Source organism: Triplophysa rosa, linkage group LG8 (assembly GCF_024868665.1).
Source record: "Triplophysa rosa linkage group LG8, Trosa_1v2, whole genome shotgun sequence".
NCBI classification, from domain to species: domain Eukaryota; kingdom Metazoa; phylum Chordata; class Actinopteri; order Cypriniformes; family Nemacheilidae; genus Triplophysa; species Triplophysa rosa.
This window is the reverse complement of record NC_079897.1, coordinates 22,390,805-22,403,962: the sequence shown is the minus strand read 5'-3', so window position 1 is coordinate 22,403,962 and position 13,158 is coordinate 22,390,805. Positions and strand designations below refer to the sequence as shown.

Below are 13,158 nucleotides of genomic sequence, written 5' to 3'. Positions count from 1 at the left end.
TAGACTAGAATTTAAAACTGAGGGGTGTCTTAGACAAACATAATTTCTCATTTCTTTGGTTATTTCTCATTGTGCCAGAGCACAAATTCAAGCACTGTTTGTCTATCATCATCAATTCTACTCGCAATTCCTTGTTCTCAGATGTTAGGGGCGTCTCAGCTTGAGGTCTCTGGCAGTTAAAGGCCTCGGGGCACTGGTCCCATTGAGCTGAGCCATAATCCATCCTTATATGTGCTCAACATCTGGCCAGAGAGCCATAGATATCACATTCAATCCAGATTCACAAGAAAACCAAGGGCCCAGGGCAGTTAAATGACTATTGAGTCATTTTTGGCCCTTGACTGGTACGGTCAACATCATCTCACGTATCCTTGTATTGCAGCTGTGGTTGGCCAATAACAACAAGTCAGCTGTACTGTACATGAGGATTTGTGACAGCAGCGAGACTTTGACTACACCCAAATATTTTTTCTTAACACGGTCATTGTAAAGGAACCGTTCACAAAAAAAAAGGAAATGCTGTCACATTTACTCACCCTTAAGTTATTTCAAATCCGTGTAAATGTCTTTGTTCTGATGAACAATGAACACAGAGAAAGATATTTGGAAGAACACTTGTAACTAAACAGTTCTTAGCCACCATTAACTACCATAGTAGAAAAATTTGCTTTATACATTTTTATAAATTTTCACAAAAGAAGATATTTTGAAGAATGTAGGAAAGAAAACAGTTCTGGGGCACTTTTTACTACCATTGTCATTTTCCTACTATGGTAGTCAATAGTGGCCAATAACTGTTTGTTTATAAGCATTCTTTTTTATCAATTTTTATAAAGTTTATAAATATCTTTCTCTGTGTTCATCAGAACAAAGAAATGTATAGTTTTGAAACAGCTCAAGGGTGAGTAAATGAAGACAAAACTCTTATTTTTGGGTCAACTGGATAAAAATTATTTTGTAAGCCACTGTAAGCAGTGCAGCGTGAATGTCACTCTACATGAAAAGCAAACAAAAAAAGACACATAACGCATAAAGTTTGTAATGGGATCAAGTACACAATCAACAAAAGAAAATGCATGTTATGATGTCTCATTTATTTCTGTTATAAGGAAAATACAACAGTATTCCATAAAAGCAGGGGTGGAGAATCCATGGGGCTTTGCCCAATAGTAATCATAACAGAGCACTGAATCCTGGGAAACTCCAGGACTGTATTTACACTGTGCAATAACAGAAACCTCAATGGTTAAAGCAGGTAAAACAGACACGCGCAGTTCCCTTTCCATCAGAATACCTACAGAAATTCAAAGAAACTACTCCTCATTCCTCCCAGAAACTCCTGCACCAGTCTCTGCACTCCAGTTTGCAGCAGAGGGCAGAGCAGCCGTTGAACCCTCAGTCCGTTTTTCATCTGTAATGCATATGATGCAGTAGCAGTTCTTTAAAATGCAATGTTGCATTTGGTTTTGAACGGGGCGACAGAGCACACAGTTACAGGCAGCCAATTTAAAAGGTTCATTCAAGTGTACGTGATAAAACTGTACTTCAGACCAGCACCAAGAATTTATGCAAAAGCCGACACATCATAGAGTCTTAGACAGACTGAGGAAGAAGATGAAGAGTTTGAGCAGAGTTACTAAAGTAGTGGGGGAAAGGAAAGGGAGGTGTTTGAACTACAGCCGACTCCTCACGGATCACACACGCACACAGACACCCACACACGCGTCTCTCCTCCTAAGAAGTCTTCCTCTCGCTATTAAACCGAAGATGTGAAGATACGCTGGAGTGTAGAAGTTCACATATCTTGCATTATACAATTTAGGAAAGACCCAGGAGTTTATTGTTGACATCGATTACTGTTTAGTTTAAATGCATCAGGAAAGAAAGAAAGAAGGAAAGAAGGAAAGAAAGAAAGAAAGAAAGAAAGAAAGAAAGAAAGAAAGACAGAAAGAAAGAATGAAGGGAGAAATAAAGATAGAGGTAAACTACATACATAGATGCTGATCCAAATGCAAAAGCCTCACACAGCCTGGGGATATCAAAAGTATCTAGAAATATATATCTACAACAGTTATGACACATACAGACAACCAAACTAAAAAAAATACTTATATTAAAAAATAAAAATATAATGACGGCTTCTCTGCCCTGTTCTTTCCATATGACCCCTCGCCCCCTCTGCCGCCAACCCCCCAACACATCATATTAAATAAGGCACAAATTTACACAAACAATAAAAATTTGGCTAGTTATTTTTTATATCTATGTACACAAAACAGTTGTAGTGTTAACATTGATACAACGTTCGTTTTAACATATAAGAATAACTCAGGGCAATAGTTGAAAATCATTTTATTCTGGACTTTTTTGGCTCGTCTTAGCCAGTCGTGACACATTTACAACTTCTCCGCCTGCTTTAATTGGTCACCACCAATCAAAAGACATTTTGAAGTGTAAAATACAGTTATGTGGCGCAGTGGGTCGGGGCTCCGTAGTGGGCGGGGCTATCCAACACATCACCACAGAAACAGAAACAAGGAAGCAAACTCACTCGCTTGGTTAGGATAAAAACTCAAGATTTTGATAGAACTATTATTGTGTCACACCTGGTTAAGACTGTTAGATGATTCTTTTGAAAAAGGGTAAAAACGAACTTGGATGATCACATCAGAGGACACCGAGGGTAAATACTTGAGCACCTCGAGCCAATTCTGCAGCAATACATTCTTCTAAGGTATATACATTTCCTTCATGACAGTAAGACCAATTCACCTCATTGGGGACTAAGCACTGCGATGAAACCGTATCTATATCCACAGATTACATTTTAACCATACCGAGTTATAATTCTTGTAGTTGCATTACACTGGAGTGGAAAGGATGGGGTGGAGCTTATTGCTTATGGATTTGACAGAGAACTCTTCATTGGTTGTGTTTGCAAATAAGGCGAAGAAACTTTGAGGGGCTGAACCATTTCAATATTCTAGATACATACACTGGGTATGTGTGTGTCCACATATTCTGTGCAGATATGAACACCCGTACACACGCACACACATATATGTATATATACACACACACATGCATATATACACGTTTGTAATTGGGATCAGCAAAGTTCATCAACTCTACATGAACAGAATAGTTAAGCCAAAGCAACATCAGTATCAAAGGTGTGTATGCTGATTTGGATTCAAATTCAGGTCCAGAACTCCAGGATCAGTAGGTTACTGTCTAGACGATCCAAAGTAACACTGATCCAAAGTAACAAAGCCACACACTCATTACTGTGGCAGGCTAAATCTAGGTGGGCGTGGACTCTTGAAACTCCTCCCCTCCTATTGGCCAATAGCTGAGCAATACCAATATGGTACAAATATATTAATGAAACAGAAAAACAGGTCATAGTTCTAATGTGAAGTTGACAACACTGGCAGTCAATCTTTAGAGGATCTGTATCCGATAAAGGCAGTTTTTCTTTTATCCTTGAATCCTCGTTGACCATGTTTAGCTCTGATAGGTTGAGAGAACTTTCCACGAAAAACCACAGGCTTTTCTTTCTTATCGTTCAGTAGTTGAACTTCCCTGCCTGGTTGACAGGTGAGCTGGCAGGGATGAACAGCGGTTTGGGAGGGACGTCAGGCTTGAGCGAGGCTGTCCGGCGGACGATCGCTCCACGGTGAACATCCTGCTGCTCGCTGTAACTGTGCTGACGCGTTAGATATCCGTTAGGGATGAGCGGGTGCCGTACGTCACAACCCGAACTGCTGCCGCTGGAGTTCATGCGGGAGAGCAGGAGGGGCTGATGGGGGCTGCGCTGGTTGAAGCTGTGTTGCCGTGGCACCACGCCCCCGCTGTGCATCTTGGGGGTGGTTATTAACGAGTGGCGTTGAGATGCGTGACGGGACACTCTCTCCAGTGTGGACTGATGATGGGGAGGGATTTCAGGTGGGACGTCCATGCGACGGGTGAGGCTGTCCCGAGGGAGCGTGGAGGAGCTGTAATACGGCGCCGACTCCGTTTCCGGTATTTGAGGCTGGACGCGGTTGGCGAATGCCATCTGACCGCTGTGGGCCGACATGGAGGAGGTGAGGATGGTAGGACTTTTACTAGTGGCCACGTTGATTTCGTGGATGTGTTTCAGAAGTTCGTCGAGGGAGGTAACGTCCACGATCTTGTGCGGGTAACAGTGGTACGGCTGATTTACAACACGTTCTGCATTGTGCACTTTGCGTTCCTCGAGGTGCGCTGAGCCACCCAGTACCTGTCCATTGGTCAGACCTTGGGAGAAAGGAAACATCTGATGCTGGATAGCAGAGCTTGACCGAGATGCGCCCATATTATGCGACTTGGGTTCTTTAGCATTATTGCAGTTTTGATTCTTCTCCCATTGGTTCTTGAAGGCCTTCATGCTCTTGATAGGAAGCTCCGGTGTCGAATCGGGCGTGGGCAGGCCGGAGAGCTCGGCAGAATGATGGTGATGTGGATGAATGAGCTCCGTCATGGCAGCATGGTGGGCGTTCCTATGGTGTGCCTGCTCTTTGCCATTGGCAAAGAAAGCGTTGTAGAGTTTGGGCGAAGACACTTCTAGCATCTCATCCTTATTTTGACCCTCCAGCAGGCCGTTTAGCCTGGCCAGGCTGCGCAGGGACAGAGCGTGGGGGATCGGTGCCTCGGGGTCTTTCGACAGCCTCTTGGTCTTGTTAACATTATGGTTGCAATAACAGGAAACGAGGAATCCGGAGAGGAAAGCGCCAAGGACGAACGCCACCAGTACACACGCAATCAGCAGAGTGTAGTGAACGCTGTGGTTGGACTTATCTGCCTCGGGATTTCGCCGCACTCCTGCAGAGAGAGAGAAAGAGAGAGAGAGCAAGATAAGTGCACGGCAAAGACACAGCGAGGTGCCGGTGAGGTGTACTTTCAGCAGAGAACACAAGGCTTAGTAAAGTTTAGTTTGCGTTTGAAACTGCTGACAGCCATAATATCGTTTAAAATTGGTTTGACGTGATAATGGTGCAGTTCTCATTAGCTATTGCTAATGGTTTTGTAGTGAGCCAAGTGATTCTCTCATTAATGCAATCTTAAGAGCCGCAGAGGTGCGCAGCTGATTTTGCAGTTCTGCGCCTGCATATGGCGTTAAGATGGTACCAAGATGACATGGAGATGTTTTCGGCGAACACGAATCAAAATAAATGCACGGACCACCTTGCGGTCCTAATGAGCTGAGGGTGCTTCAGATAACATGTGCACACTCAGATCATTAGTAACTCCCACAGCCATCTGCACTGTCAGCTCTTCCCTATTTATTCCCTCTTACCGGATCTCCTTCTTTCGTCTTTACGAGAGAGGTGGCAAATGAAAAGCCTGCTGCGAGCTGGTTAGAGGTATGATTGGCAGGTTGTAAGTTGTAAGAACGGCTGCATCCGATGCTTATCTGCTCAACAGGGTTCCATAACTTGGAATGCTTTAGATATCTGTGAAGCCGTTTTGCAAAATAGCATACAACTTAAATCTCTTTAATCATATCATGAAAATCTCTAAAGTGAGACAGTTGTGAGAACAGAACTAAACAGAGATGAAAGGAACGCGTAGCATTGGGTGCTTAAGACTCTTGGCAGAGCTTCACCGCTGCTAAAAGCTCCAATTCAGGGAACAGCGACGGCAAACACAAGAAATGTAAGCACAGAGTGGGTGGACCACTGTTAGTGAGCTATCGAGTTAGAGAAGAGAAAAAGAGAGAGCGATGCTATTGTGCTTTTTCTAGCTGCTGTAAGCAAAAATACATCTATGAATGCATAATAACTCGATGTGAGAAAAACAAGGATAATCTTCCTCAAGGCATCAATACAAACACATTAGCCGAGCAGCGGCGGCGCTAGCTATAGAACGAAGAGAGCTTCCCGCCAACTCAATTTTCCCGAAAATGCTTCTCTCCAACAGTTTATAGATGCAAACCAGGGTGAGTTATAGCCAAGTAAACTTCTGAAAGACTGTACACGCATCCCCGTGTCTCACGCAATATTTACGGAAGCACTTAACGTTTTTTGTTTTAATAAGATGGAGGTTCAGAGGCATCATAACGGACATGTTTAATGTTTGCATACAACTCATGATAAAACTACTAATAGACCTGTCAGGGTTTGCTTCTTTCTCTTGTAAGCAATAACAGGCCTATGCAGAAACACAGGTTATAAATAACGGAAGGGACATTCATCTTCCTCTGACTCAACTGTTTGGTCTCTGCTGGGTCTATAAACTGTGGTCTTTGGCCCCTGGGAAGGCATGGGGGCCGACATATGCTATGTGATGTGTGACTCACGCATGCACACACGTCAACTGCTTTATGTATGCTGGTACACTTCAGAAAAACTAACTTTGATATACACTGTAAAATTATATTTAAACTTTTAAAGGGATAGTTTTCATATTTTTTAAATACACCTAATCACCACGATGTTTTTGCATGCTAACTACCCTGCTGAAAAAAACAATAGAAACCCAACAAAAACCATCACTGAAATTCTAATGGTTTTCATTACAAACCATTAGCTTTTTCTATTAAACCATTACAAAATTCCTTTTTGTAGTGTATTTTGGGCATTATTCCAATAGGATTAATGTGCCAGATAACACCCCACCAATAGAATCCGACACATACCAGTAGACAACATTATAGTGTCCATTAAAGCCAATGTAATTTCCATTATAACCATTAAATCTACTACATTTTCTTTTGTGTCCTGGGCACTTAAGATTTTCCTTAAATATAAATATATATATATAAATATATATTGTAACGGGTCAGTAACTTTCAAGGCCATGCAAACAAGATCATCACCAGTGTTCATAAAACTATAAAAGTTTTTAGCTGCAGGCTTAACCTCTCTCTATTTCTCTCTCAAGACACAACACAAGCTAAATATAGTGTGAAAGTGTGAAAAACAGGGACATGTATAAAAAGGACAGACGTCGCTTTGCCAAAAGACAACCAAGCAGAACTTTAAAAAGCAGAAGAAGAGGAGGAGAGAGAACTATTGTTGGGAAAGCAAATGACAGAAAATGATGGAGTAAGGAGGAGGGAAAGAAAGAAATGAAGAAGAATGAGTGCAATACTGAAAGTATGTGAGTGGGTGAGAGGTGTGGAGAAGAGAAAACCTATAGAAATAAGAGAGGAGGGTTCTTGTGCGAGGGATTGTGTAGGCCCCTGCCGAAAACCCAATAACTCTCATTGATTCAGAGTGAAAGAGCACAAGGACGAGGGAAAAGGGATGGAGAGAATTGAGGAAGATGACTGTGAGAAAAGAGAATGACAGATTTATTGAGAAAAGAGAAAACGAGATGGTAGTTAAAGAGAGTGGGTGAGAATAGAGGAGTTTGATGGAGAGAATAGGCCGAGAGGAATGAGTGACAGATTTTCAGTGCTGAAAACTCTCAAGTCTTGCAATCTTCCTTTCGGCTGTGTGAGGGATTGTGGAGGCCTCTGTCAAAACCCCACTAACTCCTCAAAGAGCCGGAGAGTGGGAGAGACATCCGTGGAAAATAGAAGTGTGTGTTTAATTGAAAGCGGATTTGTGAGCATCGCTTAAAGTTGCCAGCATCTGCCAAATTTTGACTGCATTAAAGTAAATGTATTTCATGTTAACAATTGCAAAGCCGGACTCTTGTTTATCAGCAAATTACGGAGCGACTTTCTCCAAGGCGGACTTTTATTTGTAAATTAAATTCAAATGGGGCTTTTTATCAAAAATCAAGTCATTTGCAGTCTTTGCACGGAAGAATTTAATTATCCTCGAAACTCAAGTATGAAATATCACCTATGAGTGAAACACAGTTAATGAGAAAGCGGCCACTGGTGAACCACAGTGGACTAGTGGAAAATATGATTTATTTATTCATTATTTTGTCTTTCATTTCTTTTCTTGAATGCTCTGCACATAGAAAAATAAACAAATGGATGTGTAGTTATATAGGTAGATGGGGACGTAGATTTAAAGGTAGAGATAAATAGAGAGTTGGAGATGGATGGATGGTTGTAGATATTCTATATAAATAATGAATTAATATAAAATATAAAGATGTACAATAATAAATATGTGGTCACTGTCAATTATTTGGTTAACTAGTTTGTAGTATCTTAAATTTCTTAATTCCTTCACATTTTGTTACTTTCTTTCAAATGCTTTAAAAATCCTTGAAGTATTGCTTTAGGTCAGGGTTTAAAATGCACTTTTATCAGTTATCTTTTTTAGGGACATTTGGTCCCACAAGTACAGTTCACCCATAATCACCCACATTTACCCAACATTTAATGCATTCTCTCTCTCTCTCTCTCTCTCTCTCTCATTGCCTGTGTAAGGTTCGAGAATGGAAGTTTTTATGCACCATAAATTTGATATCGCTGAATAGATCTGGCCCATTTGGAGATAGTGTGATATCAGGCATCACAGGGCTTCAAGGGCTATTGCTGTGCAGTTTATGCACTGTATCTTAGAACAAAGGTGAGAAGAAAACAGTGGCATCCACCAGAGGCAGAAAAATCTCTGTTTATTGACTTCATCTGTAAAGACTCCAGATGTTCGTTATATTGGATATAGCTCACGGAGTCCTTAAGGAGACCTGAGGAATTAGCTGTGTTAATCTCATAGTCTTTCTGTGGGCATTCAATAGTCTTGATTTCCCAATTACCTCTAGTGTAATTCTGCTGATGTGATTGAAGAAGTGCCGTCATAAAAAAATGTTCTGCGGGTTGCACACGGACGATATGGGGTTCTGGAGAGCAGTACAAGTTTCGTGGAAATGTATGACTTGCAAATGTGTGAGCTCTGCTGAGTAGAGTTTGAATTTGGAAAAGCTTAAAATTGAATTTGTCTACCATCATGTGATAAGGGAATAAGCTGTCTTTAAAAATAGAAACAAACTGATCTCAACAAACATGCTTCGAAAAATGTATCGTTGAACATTGCTTTGTCCGCAGAACGTTTCGGAGGAGTTTAAAACAAGCATCCACCGCCTCCTGCCCTCTCTCTGTATCTAGTCTGACCTGAGTAAATGCCAAGAAATGACGACAAATTCAATCAGTCAAAAGGTGATTGACGTGCTGTGATCTCCACACGGAAGTGCAAACTCCACCTCTCCGAATTAAACACGGACTGAGATGAGATGGCACACAGCGAACAGCAAACAAAGGTAAATAATTGAGCGCGTCTCAAGCTGTGAATGTGTAGGAAATGAGAAAATATTCTCAGTGAATGGATTTGTGTTTTCAGCCCGATGCTCTCGTCACCAGAATTTGATACGGCCTGTGTGAGTGAGCCGTACAATCAGAGATTTTCTTTTCATTTGATTTAAGAATGACATCTATAGTGAGCTGACAGGGATTGAAGGACTCTCGGATCATCTTTAACGTCTTCCGACTGATTCTTCAGACATGAGATAAACCATGTCCAGCAACTTTACATGCTAGTTAAAATATTAACATCTACACTTAATAAAATAATTAAAGATGGCATGTGGTGATCGTATCATCTCCTCAAACACATAACAGTGTAGTAGTTTAGCTAAACTCTAACAAAATCCACAGACCCGACAGAAATCAATACATCACAGAATACCACATTTTAAAACATCATGCAACTGATGCATCATGCATTCAAAGCTGAACAAAGCAGAAGTCTTACAAGGAATCTTTGTTCGGCGCACCGAAGGCGAGACATCCGTTAGATTCATGCAGCAGGTTCACACACACAGGGAAACGAATGCGAAAACTCAAGGGAACAGTCAGCGCGGGTCCATCTCGGGAAAACCATCCAAACACTTCAGAGAAGCGAAAACAGACATGCAGGAGATGGTGGAACTAGCTAGAGCTTCACTCCGAAGCCTGAGTTCACAGTGAGACTACACCCCATTTCAGCTACAGTATGATGTCTATGTGTGTGTATGTGTCAAGTCCTTGGGAGAAAACTCTAGAACTCTACTTGAGACAAAAAAACAAAGACAGCGAGTTCTGGAAGTCTAAAACAGCTGAAGGCAATAATCTTCCAGTCTGACTACAGAGCTCAGGCTTTAAGAGATTCTAAACTAAACCCAAAGGGGAGAAATAAGAAAGGCTTTAGAAGGTGAAGCATTAGTCTGGAAAAAACAGGCAGGTTAACAAAACACTACATCTCTCCCGTCAGAAGGACCGGATGAAGAGAGGGAGGGGCAAGGAGAGGAGGGTGGAAGGTTTTAGAAAGCGCGTTATGTATGGATCCAAACACCGTATGAGCCCACAGTTCTTTAAAAATAATGTGGATGAATGTGGAATATTTGTGTGCACGCTATTAAGAGTATGTTTGAGTCAGGACCACGGTTAGAAATGACGGGACCCGGGGAAAAATTATAAGGGTGGATCCCGTACACCTATTAATGTAAAAACGTGTTCATTGGGGTCAAAGGGCCTGGGACAAGGTTGCCAGTTGTTTTCCTAATGACGACAGCCCTGGTTTGAGTGATTTGAGGGTATGTGTTGGACCGATATAAGGAAAATATTAGGAGAAAAAGGATCTATTTTTTTCTGACCTTTGGTGATGGACATTATTGCCTAGCTGTGGCTACATGGGCGGCAGGCTGGCTGTGACATTTACAAGTGAAACACTATAATGAGATGGACGTCACTTTGCTCTTTCGGGACCAGAGCTCCAATGAAAGCGATTACAGCTGTTACCGCACCTGCCTATGCTGAGGGTTTTTTCTTTTATTTATTTACTGGAAACCATAGAGACGCATTTGTGTGTGTGATCGGACTGAGATTCGTCTGATTTTGATGATGGTGGAAAGACTAAAGATTATTTATGTGCAAGTGCTAAAGATGTCTCATTGCATCATTTTCCATTATCTTTCTCCTTTCCCGTCCATGTGGATGCTCTTTCACCCAATTCCTTTTTTTTGTGGTACAGAAGTGTTCACTGCTATTTACCCACTTTCAGGTAAATAAAAGAAAGAAATCCAACAATTATGATAAAACTTTACAAAAAGGTTGCATTTGTAACATTTTAACATAAATCTTAGCTAATTTCATACATTTTTAAAATCAAAGGTTGCCCGTTGCATCTGTTAACGTTAGGGCACAATGAACATCCAAAGACCAAATATATTGTCAACAACTATTATATTGCTCATTATCAGCTCGTGTTGGCACTAATGCATTAATGTTTTAAAATGTTATACTCAATATATATTATATTATTTTTTCACAATATCAGGTTTTCACTTCACGGGTATTGTGGCCAAAATAATTCAAGGTAAAAATATGATCACAATCTCTATTTAAATGTTTTTTAATGAATAAATAAATCTATCAAATTCATCTTTAATTTAGTCTATTTTGGGCAACAACTCGCACCTAATATTTATGTGAAAGGATTAGAAAGAGCGTTTGTTATCATTGTGTCTCTTAAAGTAAAACTTTAAACGGGTGCTGAATTACTTGACATATTATCATCTTGTAGAATTCACACGGTATCGGTAATCATGGTTTTTAATATCACTGTTATTGACAATACTTGTATACTGTGACATCCCTTATATAAAGACGGTTTCCAAACGGTGTTTGGTTATAATATAACAATTTCTTTTAGATTTAATTTGTATTGATATTTTAATGTATACTAATTGTATTATATTAAATTAAACTACTCAACAGTTAAAGACTGTTTGCAGAAGTTATCTTTGGGCCACATAATGTTTATGTCGTTGCTGCTGAAACCTTCTATAGATAAAAATCGTCGATATTGGCGATTAGAACGCACCCCATCTCTTTCTTGCTGACACCCGCTTATTTTTCACGTTTGTCCCCCACATCAATCCTTCTCTAAACCTCCATTTCTCTCTCTCTGCCGAGGTATTATTAGCCTCTCTGCAGGACTGAATGCGTCTTTATCCTTGAGTTCAGCTGCAGTTCACTGTCAGTTCATCTTCGGCTGTGTTTTAATGAGTTTCAGTGTCTGCCCACCCACTCATAACAGTCCATCCTCCAGCACTCGTACAAATGATCTGGGGGCCAGAGTTCCTGCCATCACACTGCTTATTTGAGTGTGTGAATGACCCGTGGGAAGGTGTGTTTAAAATAACATTAACGAGTAGTGTGCACTCGCTAGCTGCCACCTCGGAACAAATTGAGGTTTCGTTTTGGCAGACATCATTATCGCTTTCTTTTTATAAACGGAGGGAGATTCGTCCCAACGTACTAGGCCACTTGCTACCTAAAGACAGAACGGAACGAATTGCTTGACTCAGTGCCTTTGTTCACAAAATTACTCGTAATAATGTAGTGTGCTGATAAAAAGCTAAAGATTCAATTATTAGCTATCGACATTTTCGTCTATACAGCAGCGTAAATAAGTGTTGCGCACGTAAAGGCAATTTTATATAAAATGGAAACTGTCATTATTCCCTTTATATTAGGCTATTACAAACCTATGCGTTTCTTTGAATGACAACTAAGGCTCGAAAACGTTTCCTTTTGTATTTTATACAAAAGTGATGCAGCTATGGAGTGCTGTAGAAAAGTCATTGAAAGGTGAAGAAATGTTTTAATTTAATCAGCACCTGTCTATGGAACACCTCACACCATAGTGTAAAAATACAATAATTTCTGAGATTTATAGAAGACCTCTGCAAGTATTAACACATTCCCTCTAATGTCTACTGGGAGTCACAAAAACAGAAAAAGAGAGAGATAGGAATGAAAATAGAGTCGAAAAGATAAAGTGCATTGCGACTCTTTTACTAAACCCAGGCGCCCCTCCTGTACGCGGTTCATTTGATTGCTCTCGACCGAGTGTTTGAATAGATTGCACACTGGAAGTTTCTATCAGACGGTGTCTGCCGGCGGGTCTGCAGTCCTTTGCTTATTTATCGAGTGCTGGTGCTTCTCATTATGGGCTGAGTGAGCGATCATAGCGGTAGCCAGTGGATTTATGATCATTTCGTTGCATTCTGACGAACTCCACACGCGTGGAAACCAGACAAAGAACATTTTGAGATACAGGACCAATGCATTAAAACAACAAAGAACACTGCGGGAAATTTATTCCATTTGTTGATCTAGAAAGAAAAGCGGGGAAGGTCGAACGCAATGATTGCTGAAGAGCTCACTGCTCGACTCAAAGGGGTTTT

General features: G+C 40.8%; 1 protein-coding gene across 4 annotated transcripts in view; it reads right to left on the bottom strand.

Moving 5' to 3' along the window:
* Positions 1 to 1,073: 1,073 nt before the first annotated feature.
* sema6e (sema domain, transmembrane domain (TM), and cytoplasmic domain, (semaphorin) 6E) overlaps positions 1,074 to 13,158 on the bottom strand; it is a 119,352-nt gene continuing 107,267 nt past the window's right edge. For all 4 annotated transcript variants that reach the window (XM_057339721.1, XM_057339723.1, XM_057339725.1 and 1 more), the window contains one exon: positions 1,074 to 4,845. In XM_057339721.1, coding sequence (XP_057195704.1) covers positions 3,569 to 4,845 — 1,277 coding nt within the window. In that variant the 3' untranslated portion in view covers positions 1,074 to 3,568. The remainder of the gene's footprint in view (positions 4,846 to 13,158) is intronic.